General features: G+C 46.6%; 2 protein-coding genes across 7 annotated transcripts in view; one reads left to right on the top strand and one right to left on the bottom strand.

The window, feature by feature from the left end:
* Window positions 1-45: 45 nt before the first annotated feature.
* Window positions 46-27550, bottom strand: LOC115409178 (uncharacterized). Of its 6 annotated transcripts, none has more exons than XM_030120214.1 (8): window positions 27436-27550; window positions 3680-3957; window positions 3562-3600; window positions 2529-2810; window positions 2191-2430; window positions 1552-1632; window positions 990-1096; window positions 46-558 (listed from the first exon to the last, which is right to left on the bottom strand). In XM_030120214.1, the coding sequence occupies exons 2-8, from the start codon at window positions 3699-3701 to the stop codon at window positions 520-522; spliced, it is 810 nt and encodes a 269-aa protein (XP_029976074.1). In that variant the 5' UTR covers window positions 3702-3957; window positions 27436-27550; the 3' UTR covers window positions 46-519. The 6 variants fall into 6 exon arrangements, 5 of the variants coding, with proteins under 5 accessions (XP_029976074.1, XP_029976092.1, XP_029976110.1 ...); XM_030120232.1 differs by lacking the exon at window positions 27436-27550 and adding an exon at window positions 1706-1719 and having other exon boundaries at window positions 3680-6708; XM_030120250.1 differs by lacking the exon at window positions 27436-27550 and adding an exon at window positions 1706-1719 and having other exon boundaries at window positions 990-1075; window positions 3680-6707.
* LOC115382893 (uncharacterized) overlaps window positions 5446-27976 on the top strand; it is a 54484-nt gene continuing 31953 nt past the window's right edge. Inside the window, exons 1-6 of the mRNA XM_030084857.1 lie at window positions 5446-5541; window positions 5621-5659; window positions 19612-19890; window positions 19988-20227; window positions 20576-20589; window positions 20663-20743. Coding sequence (XP_029940717.1) covers window positions 5520-5541; window positions 5621-5659; window positions 19612-19890; window positions 19988-20227; window positions 20576-20589; window positions 20663-20743 — 675 coding nt within the window. The 5' untranslated portion in view covers window positions 5446-5519. The remainder of the gene's footprint in view (window positions 5542-5620; window positions 5660-19611; window positions 19891-19987; window positions 20228-20575; window positions 20590-20662; window positions 20744-27976) is intronic.

Below are 27976 nucleotides of genomic sequence, written 5' to 3'. Positions count from 1 at the left end.
CATCTGATATTTGTCTGAAACCACACAGAGACTCTGAGACCAACGTTTATTCTTCAGCAACAGAAGCTTCAGTTCAAATCCTCCTGATCTCTGAACATGTTTCTCAGCTTTTATCTGGATTTCCTACAAAACCAGTAAAGAAACAGAAAATCAGCCAAAAACCAGTGGAACACAGAAACTCGTTGAAAATAAAGTCAGAAAACATTCGAAATAAAGGCACAGCAGTTTGAGCAGCAAGAGTGAAAAACTTCCAGAAAACAGAAGATTAATCTGAACAAAAAGCTGCTTTTTGGTTTTTGAATATGAGCAGCAACTGTTTCATCAGAGACGACAGATAGAGAAGAAAAGTGAATAAAACTCAGTATAACTCAAAGAAACCCAATAGAAAGCAGTCTGAACTCAAACAAAAAAAATCAATCAAAAAACCAGAATTCTGAACTCAGTAGAACTCAGTAGAACTCAGTAGAACTCAGCAGTGTGGCGGTCTGGGTCTGGATGGGTCTGGACTGGGGGGTCACCTCAGGGAGGAGTAGACCACGTCAGGCTCTGGAGGAATCTCTGAAAACACCAACAGGAAATAAACCAAGTGAAACATTGAGACATTTGATTCAGAGTTTGATCCTGAAGAGAAAAAGTAGAACCAGAATCCAGACTTGATTCAAACCAGAATGTTTCCTGTGAAACAGGAAGAAGCAGCAGGAGGCGGCTCCATCTGTGAAAACACTCTGAGAGCAGCTGATACACACTAAAGCACAGGAGCTGCTTCTACTGGACTCTACTGCTGATTCACTCTGACAGGAACATCTGGAAAGACTCTGCTCTGATCCACTGGTCCACACTTTATCTGAGCTCTGGAGCAACAGAACCACAAGCAGGAGAACCAGGGTCAGACTGACAGGAGAACCAGGGTCAGACTGACAGCAGAACCAGGGTCAGACTGACAGCAGAACCAGGGTCAGACTGACAGCAGAACCAGGGTCAGTTCTTACCTGACTTCTCCGCTCGGCTTCGTTTCTCTTTGAGGATTTTCTTGAGAAACGTCTGAAAGTGACTTCTGAAAACACTGGATCCACATCTGGAACACAGAACACACAGTCTGTGTGTGTGTGTGTGTGTGTGTGTGTGTGTGTGTGAGCGTGTGTGTGTGTGTGTGTGTGTGTGTGTGTGTGTGTGTGTGTGTGTTGAAGATAAGCCACCACATCCTGAAACACCTCTTGTACTAAAAAACCTCATTGCCATGGAAACATGCTCGAGGCAGTGAGTGGTCACTATGATGGTTTTAGTGAGAAACAGGAAGTCAGACTGACATGGGCCTTTTTAACCACACACACACACACACACACACATACACGCACACTGTGTGTGTATTAGACTGTGTGTTCTGTGGGTCTGGGTCTGGGTGGAGGTCTGGGTGGGGGTCTGGGTGGGGGTCTGTGTGGGGGTCTGGGTGGAGGTCTGGGTGGAGGTCTGGGTGGAGGTCTGGGTGGAGGTCTGGGTGGGGGTCTGGCTGGGGGTCTGGTGGAGGTCTGGGTGGAGGTCTGGAGCTCCTACCTCTGCTCCGTCGGACCGGCTGCTGCTGACGCTGCAGGATGTTGACGTCGCTGTAGGTGACTTCAGGTTCTGCTGCCGAGCCTGAACACAGAACGTCCAGAACGTCAACAGTCGTCCGTCTGAAGAGACAAACCTTCAGGAGTCTGCTGCTCACCTTCAGGGTTCCTGCTGCAGAACCGGACCAGCAGGAGAACCAGCAGGAGAACCACAACGAGAGAGGAGAGGGAGATCCACACAGGGAGGAGACGGGAGGAGGAACCAGGAGGAGGATCAGAGGAGGAACCAGGAGGAGGATCAGAGGAGGAACCAGGAGGAGGATCAGAGGAGGAACCAGGAGGAGGATCAGAGGAGGAACCAGGAGGAGGATCTGAGGAGGAACCAGGAGGAGGATCTGAGGAGGAACCAGGAGGAGGATCTGAGGAGGAACCAGGAGGAGGATCAGAGGAGGAACCAGGAGGAGGATCAGAGGAGGAACCAGGAGGAGGATCAGAGGAGGAACCAGGAGGAGGATCAGAGGAGGAACCAGGAGGAGGATCAGAGGAGGAACCAGGAGGAGGTTCTGTCTTGTGGTTCCCTGAAATCAGTCTCAGTTGAAGGAGGTTCTCAGCAGCAGACCTGCAGCAGGTTCGTCCTCCTCACCTGAGACAGAGATCCAGCTGGGTGGAGACTCTCCAACACCTCTGAAGCTACACCTGTAGAGGCCTTCAGCAGAGCGGGAAACATGGCGGAGGGTCATGTGACCTGTGGACTCGGTCCCGATGGAGACGCCGTCTTTAAAGAACTCAGCTGAGAGGGTGGAGGGAGCGCTGGTTCTACAACCCAGAGTGACGTCCTGTCCCTCCATCACAGGGAGGACTGGACTCTGGAGGACCACTGTATCTGGACACAGAGAGCAGAGTCCAGCATCTGAGACACACACACACACACACACACACACACACACACACACACACACACACACACACACACACACTTACCAGCTACAGTGATGTTGATGCTGCTTCCAGCTGCTCCCTCTCTGGACTCACACCAGTAAACTCCACTGTCTCTGGTCAACATGTAGCTGATTCTACAGGAGGAACCAGCAGGTTTTCCCCACCAGTCTTCACATGAACTCCTCTGTCTGCTGCTGTTCTTCCTCCAGACTGTCCATCCGTCCTCCTCACAGCTCAGAGACACTGAGTCTCCTTGAAGGAACTGAGATCTGCTGGGACTCACAGTCAGTCCTGCTGAGAACGCTGAAACAGGGACCAGAGCTGCTGAGAGAGGAACATCTTCATCTGTCTGGAACGTCTGTGAACCTTCATATCATCAATAACGTCACTGTGTTCTGTTCACTTCATGCAGTCGATACATTTCAAGTCTTTTTCCCCAAAGTGCTTGAATCAATAATCACATTCACAGTGTTAATCATTAACATCAGTATCACACGTCTCTTGAGCAAGGCAGGAATCCTTCTTTAAGACCTGGAGACTCAGTGTCCATCCTGTCACAGGAAAAGTTTCCTCAAGAATTAAAGCAAAATTGAAGTAATACTTTCAAATAAATGACAATGGAAGGTCTCACCATCAACTCTGTTGGAGGGAGGAAAACCAGTCATAAGAGGGAAAATAATCAAAATAACATCTAGATTGAAAAAAGATGGACTGAAACAGCAAGGAAAGCTGGAAAACAAACTCAGAGAGTTGGAGTTAGAACATAAATGGACGTCCAACAACATCTGGATTCTCCTTGAATTCAACATTTTGGCCACTACAGACATTTCAACTGTGAAAAGCTCAAACAAAGAGAATAACAGCAAAAATAAGACATCAGGTCCAAGTCAGTCACGGCTAAGCCAACAGAGAAAGCAGAGGCCTCTGCAGAATATTCTGAAAATGTAAAAACTGACTCATCGTTGCTCAACAAATTATTTTGGGGCTGAAATGGTTCTTTTAAAATCAGACCTCTGAATCAGCCGGGAAGCGTCTCCTGCTGGATTCCATGATGAAGTGAAGGAAGCAGACTGACCTGGAAGCGTTGCTGTGTAGACGATCAGAGAGGTCAGAGCTGAGGAGGACAGGCAGGTTAGTCAGACCTCCACCCGGCCTGACGGAGCAGACGTGGAGCAGAGAGGAGTGTGTCTCACCCAGCAGACGTCTGTCCTCCATGGTGTCCGCTCTCACAGTCAGCCTGCTGCCCGCTGTTCAACACAGTCATTGAAGCCCGCCCTCTTCCTCTGCTCTGTGGTTTCTCTCCTGAGCTGCTGAGGCCGTCTCTCAGTCTCTGTCTTCATGTGAGGACAGAGGACAGACGGGCCGTGCTGCAGGGTCCCCGGTTTGATCCCCAGCAGCCTCTGCTAGACCAGGAGAGGTGGACCTGCTGCACTGAGGATCCCCTCTGGTGGTCCAGGACAGGGTCTGCAGCCTTTATGACAAGAAGAGCTGCTGTGAGCCTTCCATGACCCCTGTGACCTCTGACCTCTCAGTAGACTCCAGTGATGAGGAGCCTGCAGGTCTGTTTGTTGAGGTGTTTCATGTGGCCAGCAGAGGGCGCTGTTTCCTTCACATGAACACACACACACACACACACACACACACACACACACACACACACACACACACACTGGGTCTGCACTACACAATACTTTCTGCATCTGCTTCCATTGAAAAGTGTCTCAGAAGATCAAACTTTGTCTGGTGGTTTCATTAAATATCGGCTCGCTCTGACCCAGGTGGGAAAAACGTATTTTCTTTTGTTTTTACTGATAATATAAAGTAATTAAAGTTACTTCTCTGGTTAAAAGTGCGTCTTTACGTCACGTGGTCACCTGATGAAGCGTGCCCCCATCACAGGTCATGAACACGGCTCGTTCGGGACCGGAAGCTGCAGGTGTGTCGAAGCGTTGCTCACTTGAATCAAATCCAAACTTCCTGAAACTAAATGCCGTGAATGTCGGACTGTCGGAGCTGAACACGGGAGCTGCCGAGCTCTGAAACCGAGCCGCGTGAAGAATAAACTGTGGAGTTCGTGAGTCGCGCTGATGCGAAGCTAGCCTCGAATTCACTGCGTTAGCTTAGCCTTCTTTCAATCGGAGATCATTCATTCATTCATTCATTCATTCATGCCTGCGTTGTGAATATGTCAAATGAAACATAAAGTCTGTTATTTACTGATATGATTATTTTGAGTGTAATTGCTGCACTTTAAAGCCACTTTCCTTCATGATGCTGGTGTTTTGTCCCTGCAGCCCAGCTGATAGCTTGAGCTGTTATGCACTTTGAATTTTTGTCAGCGACTTGGATTTATCATTAATCAGCAAGCATGGTGCTGAAACAGCCGATTGGCAGTTGTATTGCTTGATTATCAGCAGGTCGCTGTTTAATGATGAATCCATATTCTATGTATGTATACAGCGTGAGGGGGGAGGGCGGCGCTTCACGCTGCACAGGCCCTCAGGGTGTTGTGGGCCCCTCGTGGTTCACACTAACTGTTGCTTTGTGTTTCTCTCTGGGGACTCGGACCACTGATGTGGTTGATCTGGTCTCCATGGCAACATCAGCTCACTTCTGCTCTGGTGGAGCAGAGTGACGAGGATCCAGGTGACTGAGGAGACTCTCTCATGTTGGTCTGGGTGGACGAGACGGTCACTGCTCTGAAGCCTGAAATCCAGGAGGGAAACTCAGACCGAACTTTGTTCTTGGACTGAAGGGGTTCAACCTGGAAGGCCTCGGTGGGTCCTGGACCCTGGTGGCTTTTCTGATTCTCTATTTCTAGGTGTGAAAACAGGTTGAAAACCAGCAGAGGCTGTTGGGGATCAAACCGGGGACCCTGCAGCATGGCCCGTCTGTCCTCTGTCCTCACATGAAGACAGAGACTGAGAGACGGCCTCAGCAGCTCAGGAGAGAAACCACAGAGCAGAGGAAGAGGGCGGGCTTCAATGACTGTGTTGAACAGCGGCCAGCAGGCTGACTGTGAGAGCGGACACCATGGAGGACAGACGTCTGCTGGGTGAGACACACTCCTCTCTGCTCCACGTCTGCTCCGTCAGGCCGGGTGGAGGTCTGACTAACCTGCCTGTCCTCCTCAGCTCTGACCTCTCTGATCGTCTACACAGCAGCGCTTCCAGGTCAGTCTGCTTCCTCCTCCTCACTCTGCAGCTCTCAGCGTCTCTCAGGTCAGAAAACTCTCGTCCCAGTCCGACCTGGAACGGATCGTTCAGGCTTTGATTTCATCATGAACTGATTACTGTGATTCTGCTTTTCACTTTTTTCATCATGGCTGCTCTTAACGACTTTCAAATGGTACAAAACTCTGCAGCCAGACGACTGATAGGTTCACCAAGAACGTCCGTCATTACCTGGTTCTCTGTCATCGTCACTGGCTTCCTGTAAAGTCTCGGATTGATTTTAAATTTTCAGATCTCATGTTCTTAGTGTTGCATGGCGAGAACCCCCTGTCCATTACATAGTCCTCACAGAGAAGCCTTAAGTCCTGAAGGTCCCAAAGATTTGGTTTAAAACCCTGGACACCAATCCTTTCAGGTTGCTGGTTTAAAACCCCTTTGTTGACTTGTTCTCTGAGAATGACCACAGCGCTTCTTCTAATTTAGATGGTGTTTTTCAAATATTGTCCCACTCCTGCTGTTTCTGTAGATCATGTCTTAGTTGTAAGAATTTATAAAAGTCATGGGCTGGTGGATTAAATTCTTTTTGAAGTTGAGTGAATGATTGAATTGTTTGTCCCTGAAACCTTTGATCAACATATATTAGTCCTTTGTCCATCTGGTAAATCCTGAGTCCATGATAGACCATAATTTCCTCTCTGTTGAGACAGAAAAATTGTGAGTGTTGAGGAAAACATGATTTTCCTGCATGAGCTGCAGGATAGAGAGAGAGAGAGAGAGAGAGAGAGAGAGAGAGAGAGAGAGAGAGAGAGAGAGAGAGATACTTTTATCATATTTCCCTAAACATTATTTTCCTCCCCGTGAACAACATCCATTGATTCTGATCCATGATTTGGGATTTTTATAAACAGTTTTCACACAGTTTTTAACAGGGAAATGACACTAAAGCATTATACAAAGCTCAAAAAGTGGATTTTGTTGAATGAAACACAAAAACCTCCAGTGTCAGTCACTTCATGCAGTCAAACGCCTTTTGGGCATCGAGGCGAAGCAGCCTGGTAGGCTGACTGTTATTTTAGTTTTTTTTTTTTTGTGTTTGTTTGTTTTTTTCCCTTGTCCTGTTCGGCTGCTGGGGCGTGCAATATTGTATGATTGGAGCCTTGTACCGTCCGAACAGATTTTAATGTTAGCAGCAGGAGGAGACTGAATCTCCTCCTGCTGCTGCCTTTATTTGAAACTGGCATTTGGCATGGCTGCCGGACAGGACTGGGACGGAAATGCTCAGAGAGCAAGAGAGAGAGAAAAAGAGAAAGATAAAGAGAGAGGGAACTGGGAGGGTGGGAGGGAGTAGCATAACCAGGCCACGCCCCGAGGGGGGCGCCGCGGTCGTACAAGGGGCGCCACGACGCTCTGTGTTCCGTGTGCCCCGCTGTGCAGCGGTCCGACGCACCGCGCTCCTCGTCCTCGGCGCTGCCCGGCACTGATCGGTATTGTTCGGCATCGCTCCTCAGCGCCGATACTGGCCTTATTTCAAGGTATCGGGTACTCGTGAAGGCTACCGATACCAGCCGCCGATACTCACGGCAAGAAAACCCCACCCGTAGTAAGCCCTCCTCACCAGCAGTTGGCGGTAGTGCAACCGAATGGGATGCAAGCTGCCCACAAACATGAACGAGGAAGAAGCTCCTCTCTGGGAGTCGCTGACAGGCGCAGGGCTACACTGCAGCGGGCTGACTTCTCCATGAGTCTCATCCAGAGCAGAGACAACAGGAATGAATCCAGAACGGCTGCTCGTCTCACCAGAACCGCCGGTGTGGAAATTCTGTTATGGAAATAAAAAATAAACGAACAGTACCCTCAAATATGAACTTAGCCAAAATAACTTTAATACTTAAACCAGGGAAAGACCCCACACTTCCGTCCAGTTATCGTCCTATTTCATTAATAAATGTAGATCTCAAAATAATCAGCAAAGCCCTATCCAGAAGAATAGAAAAGATAACTCCGCTCATAATACATCCTGACCAAACAGGGTTCATTAAAGGTAGACATTCATCCACTAACATGCGCAGATAAATTAATATAATAGATTACTCTGCAATACACAATCTGGAATCCATAATTATCTCTTTAGATGCTGAAAAAGCTTTGATCGAGTAAATTGGAAATTTCTATTTGGAATATTAACCAAATTTGGGTTTGGAACGTCTTTCATAGATTGGATTAAAATCTTATATAACAACCCAGCTGCATGTGTGAAGACTAACGAGCAGACTTCTCCAAGCTTCTGTTTGCAGCGAGGAACCAGACAGGGCTGTCCACTCTCTCCTCACTGTTTGCCATCTTTATCGAACCTCTGGCAGCTGCTATAAGACAAAATAAAGACATCAGAGGGATCCTGGCTAACAATAAGATAGAACATAAAATAAGTCTTTATGCAGATGATGTATTGCTTTTCCTGCAGAACTCTCCATTTTCTATCTCCCAGACAATCACACTTATTGACAAATGTTCACTAATATCTGACTATTCTATCAACTGGTCTAAGACTACAGCCATGCCTATAAACTGTGATTTACAAAGTATACCCAATGCTACAATCCAGTCTGGAAACATTAGATATTTAGGCATAAACATTTCTCCAAGGATATCAGAACTTTTAAAACTAAATTACGTTCCGTTACTGAAATCAACAGAGGATGACCTCTTACGGTGGAGACGCTTACCTATATCTCTTATGGGGAGGGTTGCCACCATTAAAATGATGACTTTACCTAAGGTTAACTATTTATTTTCAATGATACCAACCAAACTATCGTCTGGCTGCTTCAAATCACTGGACTCATACATATCTAAATTTCTCTGGAAAAATAAACCATCACGTATCAGTTTAAAGACGCTACAACAGACTAAAGACAGAGGTGGACTAGACTTGCCTAACTTCAGTAATTACTTCATAGCCAGCAAGCTGCAATATATCTCCAAATGGCTTAAACCGAACAATTTAGATGAGCCATGGCTGGATGTAGAGCAGCATTATGTGAGGATCTAGTCATCTCTGACCTGCCATTCATCAGTCCCACCATCAAATCCCATCAGTGTTTTAAAAGTGTCAACATCAGTTCCTCTTTAATGGCTTGGTGGGACTTTCTAAAGCTAACCAAATCTTCTCTGATCCCGTGTAAACTCACACCCATCTGGAACAACCCGGACATCGTGCAAAACAAAAAGATGATCAACTTCACTCAGTGGAGAAATAAAGGAATCAGCCAGCTTGAACATATCATTGAAAATGGCAACTTTCTATCATTCAATACTCTCATCTCACAATATGGAATCAGCAGCACAGCATTTTTAGAATATCATCAACTTAAATCTATCATAGGTAAAAAGTATACCTTTAATCAATTGCAGGGACAGCTACCTCTCGGGGTCGAAGAATTCTTAAACCTCAGTTCCCCAAAGTTGCTATCAAAGATATATAAAATATTATCAAAGGTAGAAGATGAAATCTTCCTTCCGACCTTAAAATGGGAGGCTGACTTATCTAACAACTTTGACCAAATGCGTGGTCACAAATATGTTTAAATACTTTCAAAATGACAAAGAATTCAAATATACAACTAATACAATTCAAAATTCTGCATAGAATTCATTATACAGGACGAAGGATGTTCCAGATTGGTCTATCACAATCTGATATCTGTTCACATTGCAATGATAACATGACTGACAGCTCCCTCCATGCCTTGTGGTCCTGCACACCAGTGCAGAGGTTCTGGCTTCAGGTGTGTGAAGACCTGTCAACATGGTTCACATGCAATATCCCTGCTACTCCCACACTGTGCCTTTTAGGTGATCTGGGTGAAATTAACATGTCGATAAACTCTGTCTACATGGTTCTCACCATCTTGTGCATCGCAAAGAAAACTATCCTTGTAAATTGGAAACCCAGAAATAATCTGAGTAACAGGCAGTTTAAGAATCTTCTATTAGATCATATCAGCTTGGAGACGATGTCTGTCTGTTCAGAGGATCAATCAGCTGAATCTGGTTCCCTCTGGTCCCCTGTGGTCAGCTCCATCACTTCATGTAAGGGGAAGATGAGGGCCTCTCCTCTTTGAGGGTCGGTTGTTGGTGGGGGGGGCCTGATGGCTGCAGGTGGTTGGTGCTGTCTTGGGGTCGGGATCTGGGCTGCTTCGCTGGGGGCTGTCTTCGTGTTTGGTTTGGATTGGGGGTGGGGGGGCCGCCGGTTGTTGGGGCTGTCTGGCGGCGGTGGGGCGGGGGCCCCGGGGGGCCGGGGTCGGCGGGTGCCGGTTCATGTCCGGGCGGCCGGGGTGTCCTGGGGCGGGTGTGGCTGGGGGCCCTGGGCCCTGATGCCTGGGGGCTCTCTCCTTCCGTGAGGGTGGTGGATGAGGGGGTAGATAGGGGGGTGGTGGGCTGTGGGGGTTAGGGGGTTGAGGAAAGTGCGTGTACGTGTATGTGTATATGTGTGTGGGTGTGTATGTGTGAGTATGTATACATGTTTTTGTATGCGTGGGTATTTATGTAGGTGTATGTGAGTGTGTGGGTGTGTATCTGGATATGTATGTGTATGTGTGTGACTCTGTATGTGTAAGTGTGTATGTGTGTGTGGGTATGTATCTGTGAGCGGGGTATGTATGTGTGTGAGGGTGTGTATCTGTAAGTATGTATGTATGTCTGTACGTGTGGGTGTATATGTGTGGGCGATTGGAGCTATGTATGAGAGAGTGCGGTGTCCTGTGGGGGGGGGCCCCGGTGGGCCTGGGGGCGGTGAGCCCTGGGTCTGGGTCCTTCTGCTGCCCCCTGTCTGTCCTCACCTTCACTCCACCTGATGCATGATGGGTGTGTGCTTCTTGGGTCGGTGGCTCTCTGGCCATGGTCGCTGTCCGCCCTGGTCCTGGGGGGGGGGGGGGGGGGGGGGGGGGGGGGGGGGTGGCGCTCCTGGCCCTGTCCTTCATCGGGGGGCTCCTGGGTGACGGGGGTGCTGCGGCATCCCCGGACCCCCCTCTCCCCCCGCTCTCATGCACACACACGTAGGGCTTTGGGAGGCGGGCTTATCAAGTTGGGTGTGGTGGAGGGGGCCGTCTAAGTGGCCCCAATCACTGCACGCTTCAGTGGCTCGCCTCTCAGTCTTAATTGCACTTAGTCATTTAACACGACCAAATACATACAAACACACACGTCGGGGGGTCTTGGCGCGCTGTGTCGGGGGTGGGGCTATTCAGGTCGATGAGACTGCTCGTTTGGCCTCACTCGCAGCACGGTGTGGTTACTGACCCTCAAATTTTATCGCAAACAACATATACTCCATCAACACTCACGAGACGGAGGGGGGGGGAGGGAGGGCAATGGGGTCTTCTGCGCCCCCGTTTCCGGATTCCTTCTGGTGGGGGGTGGGGCGGGGGGGGGTGTTGTTTTCCCCACAGGCCGGGGGTTTGGAGCGGCTGTGGTTTGGGGGGCTGCTGGCTCTGGGGGGTGCATACCTGTCTGCGGCGGTGGGGTGGGGGGTGGGGGCGGCAGTTGTGGGTGGCGGGGGGGCCTGGATGTGGGGTTCGGTGTTCCCTTGCCTTCCGGGGGTGTCTCCCACAGGATGTGACAGTTGGATGACGCGGGAATGTGAGTGTGTTTGGGGTAGGATGGACTGTGTGTGTGTGTGTGTGTGTGTGTGTTCTTGTATTTCTATCCTTGTCGGGGCCAAATGTCCCCACAAGGATAGCAAAACGTGGAACGACGTGCCTTGTGGGGACCTTTTTCCGGTCCTAAGTAGGAGAAACAGTGTTTTCTTGACCATGTTGTTGTTACTGAAAAAAGTAAAAGTGCAAAAACATTTCTTTAGGGTTAGGCTTTGTTGTGGTGTGGGTTAGGGTTAGGGTAAGGGTCAGGGTTAGGGGCTAGACATGAATGGGAGTCAATGGACGGTCCCCACAAGGATAGAAATACAAGACTGTGTGTGTGTGTGTGTGTGTGTGTGTGTGTGTGTGTGCTTGTTAGCGTGTGCGTGAGAGTGTGTGAGTGTTGGAATGTGAGTGTGTGTGTGTGCGTTTGGTTTAGGGATGAGTGGTTGTGTGTGTGTGTGTGTGTGTGTGTCAGTATGAGTGAGTGGGTATGAGTGTTGGGTTGGGGCGGGGGGGAGTGAGGCGGGAGAGGACAGGGGTTGGGAGGGGTGGGCTGGGTGGTGGACGGGAGGGTGGGTTCCGGGTGGGGGTCGTGGGGTGGGGGTGGGGGGGTGGGGGGGGGGGGGGGGTGATGCCCTGGATCTCGGGGTGCGTGGCCGGAGCGCTGGGGGGTGTACTGGCCTGGGGCGGGTAGCCGCCCGTGTGAGCTGGTTCTCCCGGGTGGGTCATAGCCCTCCGCCTGGGTGGGGGGTTGGCTCCTGGGCTCTTGGGCCTTGGGCTCTCGGCCCTGCCCGCCCCGGGCGTCCGGCGCCCGGGGTGGACCGGCTCCTGCCAGTCGTGGCTCCGCGGGGCCCGGGCCACGGGACTGCCGGGGTCCCCGGCCGGGGCTTTCCTCTGCCCCATTTCTGAACCGGAGCGTGGGCGTCTGCCTGGGGGAGCGGCTTGGATCCGGGATCTGTCTGATGGCCGCCGGCTGTCTGGGCTCTGAGGGCCTCTCTGGCCTGCTTCTGGCCTTCTCAGGGGTCAGAGGTCATATATGCATGATCACCATCACCATCATATTTGCATGATCACGCTGATCTTTAATCACTCTTCACATACTGGGTTACTTTGTCTTCTTGTGGTGGTTAGAATAATGGTGATCTGTAGTAGCCCTCTCTTGATGCACGCCCTGAGTTTACTACTAGTTACTATTTGCTATATTCTCAAAAAAAAAAAAAAAAAGGGTTTGTGGTGTCCTTGCATTTTCTTCCTTCACTACACCTCCTTTTATTTTTGTGGCCTGGTCTGTTCACTACTATGGTTCGTCAGGGGGAAAAAAAAAAATACTATATGTATATATATATATATATATTATATATATATTATATATATATATATATATATATATATATATGGTATTTTTTAACATATATACATATATATATATATATATATATATATATATATATATATATATATATATATATATGTTAGTGCTGTCAATGGATTAATTGCGATTAATCGCAAGGTCTGCCAATTGGGTCAAAGAAAAAAACTAGAGGATAATAGTCTTTTTCCTGACATTGTGACTGATTTATGAGGATTAGATTCTTCATTGCGATTAACCTCAACTTAAAAACAGTTAATTGTTGACAGCTTTCCATGAATTAATCACGATTAATTGCGATTAAAATGCTAAAACTGACAGCACTAATATATATATATATATATACAGTATATATATATATATATATATATATATATATATATATATATATATATATATATATATACACATTAGTGCTGTCAGTTTTAGCGTGTATATATACAATGGGGGAAATAAGTATTGAACGCATTAACTGTTTTGTCATTACATTTATTTCCAAAGATGCAATTCATGTGACATTTCTTCCAGACACTGGTATTAACTCAAATAATCCACACATGAAAAGAAATCACAACATTCAAATCCATAAATAGTGATTATGTGGAATTAAGTGCAATAACACAGGAAAAAAGTATTGAACACACTATCTGAGACTGGTTTAATACTTTGTGGAGAAGCCTTTGTTTGCAATGACTGCTTCCAGACGCTTGTTGTATGTATGAACTAATCGCCCACACTGCTCAGGTGTGATTTTTGCCCATTCCTCCGCACAGATTGTCTTCAAATCCTGAATATTCTTTGGTGCCCTCTGGTGAACCCTTATCTTTAGTTCTTTCCACAAATGTTCGATCGGATTTAAGTCAGGTGATTGACTGGGCCATTCTAAGACATTGATTTTCTTTTTTTTAAACCATTCGAGAGTCAACTTTGCCGTGTGCTTCGGATCGTTGTCCTGTTGAAAGGTCCAGCCCCGTCTCATCTTCATCATCCTGGTGGATGGCAGGAGGTTCATCTCAAGAATTTGCCGATAGATGTTTCCATTCATTGCTCCTTCAATTATATGAAGTCTGCCAGTAACACGAGATGAGAAACAACCCCATGCCATGATGTTTCCACCACCAAACTTCACTGTTGGTATAGTGTTATTTGGGTGATGTGCAGTGCCATTTCTCCTCCAAACATGGTGTGTAGTATGACAGCCAAAAAGTTCAATTTTGGTCTCATCTGACCAGACAACATTCTCCCAGTATTCCACAGGCTTATCCAGATGCTGTTTAGCAAACTTTAGACGAGCTTCAACATGCCTTTTTTTGAGGAACGGAGTCTTGCGGGCTGAGCGTCCATAGAGGCCATGGCGGTGGAGTGCATTGCCTATCGTTTTCTCTGTAACACTTGTACCTGCTGCCTCCATGTCTTGCTGGAGTGCTTTCCGGGTGGTCCTTGGCTCTTTGAGAACTCTTCTGACCATCTTTCTGACTCCCTGGTCAGAAATCTTGCGAGGAGCTCCTGTGCGCGGCCTGTTGATGATAAGGTGATGCTTCTTCCACTTGCGGATAATGGCCCCAACGGTGCTTACTGGAATACTCAGATTCTTTGAGATAAGTCTGTAACCAGTTCCATTCTGATGCTGAGCAACAATCAGGCTGCGAAGGTCTTGAGAGAGCTCCTTGCTTTTACCCATCATGAGATGTGTCTTGTTTGACTACTTGGTGAAAAAACAACCTGTTTATAGGGCCATCAGTTAGCACTAACCCAGCTGATGTTGGTTTGCACTTATAGGAATTACAAAGACTAATTACTTTCAGGTGTGAGATGGTATGGTGCCTTTCCTTGACAAACTATACAGCTTTCCCATGGTGTGTTCAATACTTTTTTCCTGTGTTATTGCACTTAATTCCACAAAATCACTATTTATGGATTTGAATGTTGTGATTTCTTTTCATGTGTGGATTATTTGAGTTAATACCAGTGTCTGGAAGAAATGTCACATGAATTGCATCTTTGGAAATAAATGTAATGACAAAACAGTTAATGCGTTCAATACTTATTTCCCCCATTGTAGATATATATATATATATATATATATATATATATATATATATATATATATATATATATATATTAGGGGTGTATTTGTATTTGCTGTTCAGTTTGGTACAGGTCTGTGCACGGGTGAGTTCACGGGCCAACGTTTTTTTTTGTTTCCGGCTCACGGGCCGAATGGTGCGTGTGTTTACGTTCTGCCGCTAGCATGTGCAGCTACACCTGCAGCCATGATTGCTACAGCTAGCAGCTTCGTCCATGTTTCACATGTCCGCGTGGCGCATTGGTCCCTGGGACGTAATGTCATGAATTTCTGTCCACGGACGTCCACGTGGACAGAAATTTTGTGACCGCGTTGCGCGTATGCGCACGTCGCGCCGGTACACGCATGCGCCAGAGCGCCGCAGCAAACAAACCATGACAGACGCGAACTTTGAAAAGTGAGTCTGTGAAGCGAACAGGCTGCAGCTCTGTCTGAAGAAACTCAGAGAAAAGCTGGAGGACGGAGAGAGCAGACTCTGTCAGGAGGGAGGAGAAGGTCTGTCACTGAAGTGAAGCAGTGTGTGAACTATACTGCGGCTGTCGGGGGGGCTCACTTATTGGGGGGATGCGCGTGCCTCGGAGGGAATATGTCTGCTTTAAAGGTGCTGTAGGCAGGATTACCTTCGCAAGATGGCGATTTGACCCATCCAAGATGGCGATTTGAAACCCGGAGTCGTGCCCACCTCGGGGTGCCGAACGGGGCCGGCAGTATCGCTGCCGCCTGTGCCGGCAAGTTGATTCACCTGTGACCTTTTCACGGCGGGCCTGGGGTCAAAGGCTTTTTTTTTAAAGAATTTGTGCCATAGGGAGGATTACCTTCGCAAGATGGCGATTTGACCCATCCAAGATGGCGATTTGAAACCCGTAGTCGGGGCCGGCAGTGTCATGGCCGCCTGCGCTGGTGGGTTGATTCACCTGTGACCTTTTCATGGCGGGCCTGGGGTCAAAGCCTTTTTTAAAGAACTACAGTAGAAACAGACGGTGTCCTCCGGGGAGTTTTGATGATGTTATGTCCGATGAAGCAGGTAAATATGCGGGTCTGGACTTCCTCGTGTGCGTTCACGAGAAACAAAACTTTAAAGCGGCGCCCCCTCGACCAATCAGGATAGAGCCTCAGGGGCTCTTCTGATTGGTCAAAGATACCTGGAGCGGTCGAGATTCGTTTTCAGCTCAGAACAGAGACAGATGGAAACGCTGCGCCCTCGCGGTAGTGCAGTTATGCTACACTCCTAAAGGATTATCAATGGATACTCTAACATTTAATCCAAAGAAAACACAGAAAAATTAGCATTGACTAGCAAAATTCTGCTTACAGCACCTTTAAGTGACGCTTAAGGCATAGCGCCCCCACGCTTCAATGGTGAGGACAAGTACTGCATGCAGGTCGGCATCTTTATTAAAGTGAAGCAGTGATGCGCAAATCATCCATTAAAATTGGCCTAATTCTACATATAATCCATGATTATGATCATACAAAATCAATAATAAAGTAAAGGAAATACATGGGGGAAACCGCATTTTTCCAATATTTAGGGGACCCCAAAAATTTCACAAATCATGTTTTCAGGGGGGCTCATGTCTCATCAAGGGGGGCTGAGACCCCCCTGGCCCCCCCATAGTTCGCACCCTGAGTGAAAGTATCTAATCGCTCGGCGCCGCCCCGAGATTCAGAAACAGAAGAAAAAAAAAAAGGCTAAATAAACTCTGATACTAAATGATAACGCACTGAAAATGTATGTGCCTCATTTCCTATAAATAATCTGAAATAAAGGAGGAGATAAACAGTCTACAGAGCCGGAAAAGCTTCTCGATGATGCGTGGATCAGTGCGCCTGCATGGAACGTGCACAGCTGAGCCTAAATGTAGCAGGAGAGAAGAGCGTTCGCATCAGTGATGTGGCGCAAAGCGGACACAGACACGCGGACATGGGAAGCATGGACAACAACAAGAAAATTTAGGTTTTGCATTTTGTTCCCTGCTGTAACCTACTGACCTCAGAACCGAGGTATGTATTGAACTGAGATTTGTGTATATCGTTACACCCCTAATGTATAATGTGTACATATATATATATATATATATATATATATATATATATATATATATATATATATATATATATATAAACATTCCCAATACGAGATATCACATGTGACAGAGAACAATCCATAACCACAGCACTTATAACGAACAGAGAAACTGACTAAAAATCGATAGCTAACACCAGGACTGACATAGTCCGAACAGATTATTATTATTTTATTATTATTATTATTATTATTATTTTTTTTTTTTTTTTTTTTATTTTTTATTTTTTTTTTTTTTGTAAGGTTAAACACTACACAATCAGCTACTACTACTACAAGGGTATGACAAAGGACATCTTACTCTTTTCTTTTTTTTTTTTTTTCCCCCTTCCCTACAACAGATCACTATTAGTCTGACCCACCACAGGAAAACAATTTAACTAATTCCACACGTAGAATGTGAAGAGTGAATAAAGATCAGCGTGATCATGCAAAAGTAATAGTGATAGTGACAGTGTTCATGCATATATGACCTCTGACCCCTACAAAGGCCAGAAGCAGGCCAGAGGGGCCCTCAAAGCCCAGACAACCAGCGGCCATCCCAAAGCCCAGATACCTCCCCCAGGCAGACGCCCACGCTCCGGTCCAGAAGAGGGCAGAGGAACGCCCCGCCGGGAGCCACGGCGGCCCTGGGGCCCGGGCCCCAGAGAGCCACGGCCGTTTTAGTTGATATAAGATTTAAAGCGACTTAAGGCAAGATTTGTGAAAAACTACACATGCATTTCCAGTTTATTCAATGCTAATGGAGCATTAAATACCTAAAATAACAGGCCAATCCGCGTATCTGTCTGTTGCCTTATACAGGCTGTGTGCCACAGAATTTGTTGTTGTTCGGGGTCCGAATTTCCCGCGCAGTCGTGGGGATGTGACGGAAATTGATGCTGTTTGCGCGTTGCCGAAAGCTGTGTGTTCCGGGCCGGTGGGGTCTATTCTGCCCCCCCCACCCACCGCTCTCACGGCCCGTGTGCGTGTCCGCTCTCCTGGTATATTATATATTTGCTCCCGGTCTGTGAATCGAGGCACGAGCAACGCCCCCCCCAACTCTTCATATTATCGGATGAAACGAGTCTCCAAACGCAGCTCCGGGGCTGAATTTCAACCCACCCTGACCCTGGCTAGGATACAAATGCATTCTTCAGCAGCCATCAAACGACCTGCATCCACTCAAAGCCCACAAAAAAGTGCCACCACGAAGAAAAAAAGGACTTTATCAGCGTTATTTCGTTAGTCAAAAAAAAAAAAAAAAAAAAAAAAAGACCAAAGCTGGGCAGGCACCCGAATAACTACTGGATATGCGTTTGATTCATGGAGGGAACTTCAGCTGCATTTGGGAGTGAAAACGGATGCTGACAAAAATCACATAATCTGCGCTGTGGTCCTGCAGTAAACCACCGCGTAGTAAACAGCAGGAGCATCCCTGGTGCAGTGCTGTGAGCTGACAATCTGTAGTGTTTGTGCGCGCTCCCGTGCCGCCTCGGCTGGTGGCTGCAGTTACCCGCAGCACCTATCGCGGCAGCACTGAGGTACATTTTGTAAAGTTGCCTTAAGTCCCTTTAATGTACTCCTGGTGTCGTGAGCCCCTGGTCTCCAGGAGATGAACAGTTTGATTCCTTTGCTTCTTAATGAGCCGTCTGAGAAAATGAGGCGGGGGTGGAACCCTGCCGGTCTCAGACTTTCATGACACTGGGTTCATTGACTTTAAATACATTGAAGGAATGGGGTAGAGTCCTATTTGGTCAAAAAATTATTTTACAGATTGAAATGGCTCTTTCAAAATAAGGGCTGAGAAACGTCTCCCATTGGATTCCATGTTAAACTGAGGTATTTTGAACTTCCTGTTCTCACAGCGCAGCATCATGGGTGGAGATTATACAAAACATTCTTGTCATATGATTCCTTAACTTTCTAAATTAAGACGCCGTTCAGTGAAACACTTCCTCTATTTTTTTCTACAATTGGAAATGTAATGCCATGTTTGACACGATCTTCATGGATAAACTGGTCCTGACGGAGATGGAAATTCTGGGATGTATTTTAATATAAACCTGATGAAGAACAACTTTTATTCCAGAACAGAGAAGTCATTAATTGGAGGTTTCATAATTCTACTTCATAATCTCTGTATGGTCGTCAGTAAATTCAAGATAGGGTCCAAAATGGCCGCCAAATGTGCTTTTTTGCTATAATCTGACTCCAGTTCCTCAGTGATTGATCATATAATAGCTCTATGTGACCAGGTTCATTACTTGTTATCATGAGTTTTTTTGTTTGTTTTTTTAACCTGTCCTGTCCAGCATGGAAGCAGCAGAATAGCAGTCTGGCTGCTGTTATGTTCCCGACAGATTTGTTTTTTCAAGAGGTGCTGGATTCAAATATAGTTAGGGACCGAGCCTGAGGGCTCGGTGGCCTCAGGTTTGACGCCACCTTGCCTGAGGGCAAGGCCTCTATTATTCTTCGTTCATTTCTTATTAATATCGTGACCACATGTTTGAACCCAATTTTGACTGGTGAAAAAATTTTATAAGGTAAAAAAAATATGTTTCCCGGCTGATTCGAAGGTCTTATTTTGAAAGAGCCATTTCACCCCCAAAAATAATTTGTTGACCAAAAATAAGTCCCTGTATACATTTTTAGAATATTCTGCAGAGGAAGCTGTTTCGGGGAATATACTTAAAATGCACTGACTGCATGAAGTGAACAGAACACAGTGACGTTATTGATGATATGAAGGTTCACAGACGTTCCAGACAGATGAAGATGTTCCTCTCTCAGCAGCTCTGGTCCCTGTTTCAGCGTTCTCAGCAGGACTGACTGTGAGTCCCAGCAGGTCTCAGTTCCTTCAAGGAGACTCAGTGTCTCTGAGCTGTGAGGAGGACGGATGGACAGTTTGGAGGAAGACCAGCAGGAGACAGAGGAGTTCATGTGGAGACATGTGGGGAAAACCTGCTGGTTCCTCCTGTAGAATCATCTACATGTTGACCAGAGACAGTGGAGTTTACTGGTGTGAGTCCAGAGAGGGAGCAGCTGGAAGCAGCATCAACATCACTGTAGCTGGTAAGAGAGTGTGTGTGTGTGTGTGTGTGGTGTGTGTGTGTGTGTGTGTGTGTGTGTGTGTGTGTCTCAGATGCTGGACTCTGCTCTCTGTGTCCAGATACAGTGGTCCTCCAGAGTCCAGTCCTCCCTGTGATGGAGGGACAGGACGTCACTCTGGGTTGTAGAACCAGCGCTCCCTCCACCCTCTCAGCTGAGTTCTTTAAAGACGGCGTCTCCATCGGGACCGAGTCCACAGGTCACATGACCCTCCGCCATGTTTCCCGCTCTGCTGAAGGCCTCTACAGGTGTAGCTTCAGAGGTGTTGGAGAGTCTCCACCCAGCTGGATCTCTGTCTCAGGTGAGGAGGACGAACCTGCTGCAGGTCTGCTGCTGAGAACCTCCTTCAACTGAGACTGATTTCAGGGAACCACAAGACAGATCCTCCTCCTGGTTCCTCCTCTGATCCTCCTCCTGGTTCCTCCTCTGATCCTCCTCCTGGTTCCTCCTCTGATCCTCCTCCTGGTTCCTCCTCAGATCCTCCTGGTTCCTCCTCTGATCCTCCTCCTGGTTCCTCCTCTGATCCTCCTCCTGGTTCCTCCTCTGATCCTCCTCCTGGTTCCTCCTCCCGTCTCCTCCCTGTGTGGATCTCCCTCTCCTCTCTCGTTGTGGTTCTCCTGCTGGTTCTCCTGCTGGTCCGGTTCTGCAGCAGGAACCCTGAAGGTGAGCAGCAGACTCCTGAAGGTTTGTCTCTTCAGACGGACGACTGTTGACGTTCTGGACGTTCTGTGTTCAGGCTCGGCAGCAGAACCTGAAGTCACCTACAGCGACGTCAACATCCTGCAGCGTCAGCAGCAGCCGGTCAGACGGAGCAGAGGTAGGAGCTCCAGACCCCCACCCAGACCTCCACCCAGACCTCCAGCCAGACCCCCACCCAGACCCTCTAGAACAGGGGTCCCCAAACTTTCTCCTGCGAGGGGCTACGTAATTTTTCCCATTTCTGATGGGGGGGGGGGGTTGGGGGCCGCATAGGTGGAGAAAACGTGACAGACCAACACAAAAACAGAATCCACGGATCCTGTGGATGTCCAACAACGTGTGATCATTAACCACATTGCTAAAAAGCACAAACGGTAACAAAACAAATGATAAAATAAGCAGCTCTCCCCTTTAGTCGAGCTGGAGTCTCCTCTTTTTTTGTATTTTGAATAGCACAGCACTTCATATTGATCTGACCAAGCCAGCAGAATTTTCTGTTGTTTTTTAAGCACATAATATACTGAAAACTTTATTTTTTTTAATGAAATACTGTACTTTGACTGAGGGGGCGGGGGAGTCTGCGTGAGGGGGCAACGCAAACCGACCCAGGCTCCCCCTTGACGCCGGGGTCAGTTTGCAAAAGTCCAACTTTATTATTAAATACAAATACACATACCATATTTTTCTCACGATAAGGCACACCGTCAATGAATGGGTTTTTTTTTTTTTTTTGTACTTTTTTCATACATAGGACTCACCGCATTATAAAGCCATAGAACAGACAACCCAGCCTCACGGCAATTCATGCTCTGAGTCAGGTAAATTAATCTATTGAATCCTGTCCAGGAGCAGCGCTTTGCACAGTTTTTTGTGTCCCACACCTCTCTTTAAACTAATACATTTCAATGAGAGTCGCCTGGCCACGCCCCCTCACATTAAATGATGCATATACTATTGTTTCTTTTATTCAGACGCTCAGATAACAGCCACCTTTACTGTCATTGCCCTGTTCACACTGAAGGTATCTTTAAAGCAATACTTCAACATTTTGGCAAATTGGCCCATTTAGCGCAATTCCTTTAAAGAAGTGTGCAGCCACACTGCTGAACAGGAACATTCTGGAAACATGGCGATAGTGTCCAGTCCAGCATGAAAGGGGAGAAAAAAATTATCCACATTCTGTAGGAGCGAAATACATATTGATGATCTACGAGGGTGTACCCAAAAAAAACCGGAATTTGATTATAACTTTTTATTTATGACATTTCAAAATAAAACACCACCGTCGCCTTCAAAATAATCCCCATCTGCATTCATGCAGCGCTCCAGCCGTGTCTCCCACTTCACCAATGCGTTGTCAGACCCGCGCGTAAAAGTGCCATTTTTTGCCGGCTGCGATTTTTCTGTCACCTCCTCCACATCTGCAAACCTCTGTCCCTTCAGCTGCTTCTTCAACCTGGGGAACAAGAAAAAGTCACTCGAGGCTTCATCTGGAGAATAAGGCGGATGGGAGAGGAGATTCATCTTATTCTTCACCAGAAACTGCGTGACGCGCAGCGCCGTGTCCGCTGGCGCTCTGTCGTGGTGGATCAACCGGGCTCCACTCCGCCACGACGCTCTGCTTCCTCCTCACATCCTCACGGAGCGTCTGAGGACTTCCTGTAGTAGTCCTGGTTTACAGTCTGACCTGGAGGGACAGACTCGCTGTGGACCAGACCCTGGACAGCCAAGAAGCAGCTCAGCATTGTTTTCACGGCTGAGCGCACCCGACGCGCCGACATCTGGCCCTTTTTAAACCACCCAAACCACTCATGGACCTGATTCTTCGCCAGAGCATCATCCTTGTAGGCTTGCTGCAACAAGCTGAGTGTTTCTGCTGCTGTTTTTCCAGCAAGAAGCAGAATTTAATGTTTACGCGCTGCTCTGGCTTCACAGTCAATGTCGCCATTTTGGAAAAAATCACAGACCGCCTCTGCACTCTGTTGCTATAAATAGCGCCTGACAGGCGTCAGTGTAACTCTCGGAGCTCAAATTTCTCACAGATGTGCATGAGGCTTACCTGCAGCACATCTGACGGCCAGAAGCCGGAACTCATTATTATTATTGTTTTCTGGCCAAATTCCGGGTTTTTTTTGGGTACCCCCTCGTAAGTGGTTCCATTCTCAGTGGAAATGTGTTCAATAGTGAGTAAAGCGACATATCAAAGCCAGTTTGACTGAGGACACTCCTCTGCACGGACATGCAGCGCAGCGCAGCCGCTCTAGTGTCGCGGCAGGCGCAGTCAAACAGCTCGGACCGACAACCAGGTGGTCTTTATTACCGTATTTTCCACAAAAAAGGCGCACTGTTGGTTTTTGAGAAAATTTGAGGCTTTTAGGTGCCTTATAGTGCGGAAAATACGGGATATGAAAAAAATTTAAATGCTCTCTGGGGGCCGGATCAAATGTGGAGCCGGGCCGTATCCGGCCCGCGGGCCGTAGTTTGGGGACCACTGCTCTAGAACCTTCAGAGGAACACTGGCTACTGAGTTCTGGATCAATGTTCTGCTGCAGAACCTCAGTGGGTTTCAGCTCCAGGTCACCAACTGACAGGGCAACTTCAGATTCTGTTATTTATGACGAGTCTTCCAGGTCCTGAAGATCCAAAACAGAACCAGACCAGCAACGGTCCCTCCTCTCCTGACAAGGTTCCTCACTGGTCTGACTGCAGCTTCTATGTTCTTTAAACGATACACACCACATGCTACAGAAAACACTCTGACCCCAAAGTTCAACTGCTGTCTCACCATCAGATAGACTCAGGCCTCCCAGTGACACGGAGCAAGTGGTCTTTCATCCACGCCACATTTTTCATTGTGTTCTTGGAGTTTATTTAAGTCTCTGAGTTTATTCAAACTCATAATGTTAATCGTTACGGGAGGTTTGGGGGGTGGTGATGCCCTGGATCTCGGGGTACGTGGCTCGGGCGCTGGGGGGTACTGGCCTGGGGCGGGTGGCTGCCCGTATGTCCTGGCTCCCTGGGGCCCAGGTCCTGTGGCCGCCGGGGTTTCCCGGGCGGGGCTTTCCTCTGCCCTCTTCTGGACCGGCGCATGGGCATCTGCCTGGGGGAGCGGCTCGGATCTGGGCTCTTGGATGGCCACCGGTTGTCTGGGCCCTGATGGCCTCTTTGACCTGTTTCTGGTCTTCTCAGGGGTCAGAGGTCATGTATGTATGATCACTGTCACTATCACATTTGCATGATCACGCTGATCTTTAATCGGTCTTCACATTCTACCTGTGGACTCAGTTACCTTGTTTTCTTGTCATGGGTTTGATTATTAATGGTGATCTGTAGTAGACCTCTCCTGATGCTCTGGTGTATTTGACACCTGAGGTCTATTTCACCAAGCAGTTTTTAAGAAAACTCTGTGTTCAATAACTCGGAAATGAGGGAAATTCTGAGATTTTCATTCCACAAAGGGAGAGAACTCAAACCAGAGACAGAGGAGTAACTCCAGCTGTTCCACTAGGAGAGGGAACTTAAACTGTGGGTCAGTTACCGCAGTAACACACTCTGTGACTCTAACCTGGTCGGAAGCAGGTTTTTCTCAGTCAACCCTGAAGCTTCTCTCTGGCTCCGCCCCCTTTCAGCCACACGCGCTGCTCCATTTCCTCATTCTTTCAGTCAGCCGGCGAGTTTTTGTGTAGCTGTCAAGATGTCATGTCCTTTTATCAGCGATCCGGCCGATGAAGGAGCAGCATTACTGCAGCGGGAACTGAATATTCGTCGGGAGATTATTTACAGACCGCGCAGAGATGTTTTGGCGTTTCTGGACAGTTATCTTTTTGAACGGTACCGCTTCACGTCTCAATCCATACGCTGAATTTCACAATCTTTTCCGTCCATATTTTGCAACATAACCAAACGTAGTGGCGCTCTCACATCCCAGCAGGTATTGTGTGTTGCGCTGCAGTTCTTCGCAAATGGGAGTTTTTTTATATAACACTGGAGATGCAGCACTGAGGAGTTTAAATCACCACCATCATTACACCACAGCAAATAAAAGACATGACACACATTTCATTTTGTCTTATTTATTTCCTACAATAATAATAATAATAATAATAAAAATAAAGGGTTTAGTTCATGTTCCAATGGTGAACATAACTCACCTGTGACCATGAACCCACCTGCAGCTTCTGCTCCAGTATCTCAATTTCCAATTTCGTCTTCTTCATCTGGAGGCCCAGATCCTGCTGTTCTTTAAAGGATTTCTCTATCTTGTTAAGTAAGTGGATTTTGTAAATTTCTTTGACTGGTAACTGGGAATACATAGAGGACATTAAATTATACAGCTGCACATGAACTGAATGAAATGAACCTCTGGTGTTTACTGAACATCATCTCACAGTGTTGATCTGTGATGTGGGAGTTGAGGGACCATCCTGCTGCTGACCAGCCAGGATCTGTTAAAAAGGAGACAATTTGAATATTTCAGTGTCGGCTAAATGTCAAGCTCTGTGTTCCACATGAGTATTCAGAATTTTAATGGTAAGAGAACAATCAGTAACGTACCTCTATATGACTTTCTGGATCCTCTGTGAAAGCAGCAGACACGGTTTCATCCTCCTCATCCTGGATAAATAACATCTGTCAGTATATTTGCGTATATTTTTCCAAACTAACATTTGGCAGAAATATTCCGAGTATTTCCTGCTGACAGTTTCAGGTTGGTTGTAGCATGAAGGGGCTCCAGCAGCAGAGAGAACCTTCACAATCTGGGCCAATTGAAGAAAAGGACATGAAAGACAAAATAAATATTTGTATCAATAACATTTTTAAAATATTATACTCAAATAATAGATAATAATATTAGATTAAATAGGATTAATTAGTTAACATAACATGATATAGATGTGTGACATAAAACAGCTGCACAGTCCATCAGCCACTTAGTATTTATGCTACTTTACAATGTTAAACATGCTTAAAAAGATGAACCTCAATGAGATTATGCCGAGGTCTTTTGAACAATGTTTTTATATTTCATCTTTAGCTGCTGCCATGTGGCTTCTTCCCCACGGGATTACAGCTAAATGAAATACCTTAATTGGTGACCATTCAAACAGTTTCCCTGTAATAATATTGAATATTCAATAATATTCTGGTATAAAGGACTACATTTAAACGTACGCACTGACATGGGCAGGGGCACGGGAAAAATATACGCAAATATACTGAAAGATGTTATTTATCCAGGATGAGGAGGATGAAACCGTGTCTGCTGCCTTCACAGAGGATCCAGAAAGTCATATCAAGGTGCGTTACTGATTGTTCTCTTCCCATTAAAATTCTGAACACTCCTGTGGAACACAGAGCTTGACATTTAGCCAACGCTGAAATATTCAACATTGTCATCCTTTGTAACAGATCATGGCTGGTCAGCAGCAGGATGGTCCCTTAACTCCCACATCACAGATCAACACTGTGAGATGATGTTCAGTAAACACCAGAGGCTCATTTCATTCAGTTCATGTGCTGCTGTATCATTTAATGTCCTCTATGTATTCCCAGTTACCAGTCAAAGAAATTTACAAAATCCACTTACTGAGCAAGATAGAGAAATCCTTTAAAGAACAGCAGGATCTGGACCTCCAGATGAAGAAGACGAAATTGGAAATTGAGATACTGGAGCAGAAGCTGCAGGTGGGTTCATGGTCTCCGGTGAATTATCTTCACTATTGGAACATGAACTAAACCCTTTATTTTTATTATTTATTTTGTTTTTTTGGTAGGAAATAAATAAGACAAAATGAAATGCATGTCATGTCTTTTATTTGCTGTGGTGTAATGATGGTGGTGATTTAAACTCCTAAGTGCTCTGCATCTCCAGTGTTATATAAAAAACTCCCATTTGCGAAGAACCGCAGCGCAACACACAATACCTGCTGGGATGTGAGTGCGCCACTACGTTTGGTTATGTTGCAAAATATGGACGGAAAAGATTGTGAATGTAGCGTATGTACTGAGACGTGAAGCGGTACCGTTCAAAAAGATAACTGTCCAGAAACGCCAAAACATCTCTGTAAATAATCTCCCGACGAATATTCAGTTCCCGCTGCAGTAATACCGCTCCTTCATCTACAGGATCGCTGATAAAAGGACATGACATTTTGACAGCTACACAAAAACTCACCAGCTGACTGAAAGAATGAGGAAATGGAGCAGGTGAGGCTGAAAGGGGGCGGAGCCAGAGAGAAACTTCAGGGTTGACTCAGAAAAACCTGCTTCCGAAAAGGTTAGAGTCACGGAGTGTGTTACTGCGGTAACTGACCCACAGTTTAAGTTCCCTCTCCTAGTGGAACAGCTGGAGTTACTCCTCTGTCTCTGGTTTGAGTTCTCCCTCTTTGTGGAATGGAAATCTCAGAGTTTCCCTCATTTCCAGGTTATTCAACACAGAGTTTTCTTAAAACCTGCTTGGTGAAATAGACCCCCAGGTCCCTGTTCTTACTTAAAACAAAAAATTAAATAAATGAAGTCACTTTTTGCAAAAGAAAAATACCCTACAATGTAAAATAATCTCAGTAAGTTAGTTTGTAAGCCAACCAGCCAGCCAGTCAGTCAGTCAGGTGAGGTACGAAGGCAGGCTCAGGTAACAGTCACAATGCCACATGCCACAGACACAATTTCCCTCGGGGCTTACTTGAACAAAAATCAATGAACAGTGCAAACTCTGTATTCCCAACAAAGGTATTTGGCTCGACCTAACTGACGTGGCAGTCCATGGTCGAGCTGGGAGCGACAGTGTGAACACGTGTTGCGTCAACCTACTTTTGGGTCGAGCCGGGGCCGCTTCAAGAAGGAGGTCCGAGGTTGTGAGCTTTGGGTCATGACTGAAAGGACAAGATCCCGGACACAAGCAGCTGAAATAAGTTTCCTTCATAGGGTAGCTGGGCGCTCCCCTATGAGAGACAGAGGGAGGAGCTACATCAGCTATTTTTGTCACATACAGATGTAGGATATAAGCTTGTAAGTTTTTACTTCTTCCTCGTCCTTTTCAAATCTTGTGTTTTGTTTGTACTTTTGTATATCCATAATGGGATGCATGATTTCAAAATAAAGCCAATCAATCAATCAGTCAGGATGCTTAGAGAGTCTTGTAAATGATGAAATGGTTCAAATAAATGAATGGTTCAAATGTAACAAATTATCTTTAAAGGTGCATTAAGGAGTTTTACAACCTTAAAAATACTTATTTTCCACCAGAAATATGTTACACATTTTTAATGATGTGTACAATGTGCCCTGACATATTCATTACCAGAACCTCTAACAGGCTAAATTGTCACTTGAAAGTCACAGTGCCGGTCCG

The sequence above is a fragment of the Salarias fasciatus genome, chromosome 3 (genome assembly GCF_902148845.1).
Source record: "Salarias fasciatus chromosome 3, fSalaFa1.1, whole genome shotgun sequence".
Lineage (NCBI taxonomy): Eukaryota > Metazoa > Chordata > Actinopteri > Blenniiformes > Blenniidae > Salarias > Salarias fasciatus.
Note: the sequence above shows the minus strand (reverse complement) of the source record. Positions and strands in the feature narration are given on the sequence as shown.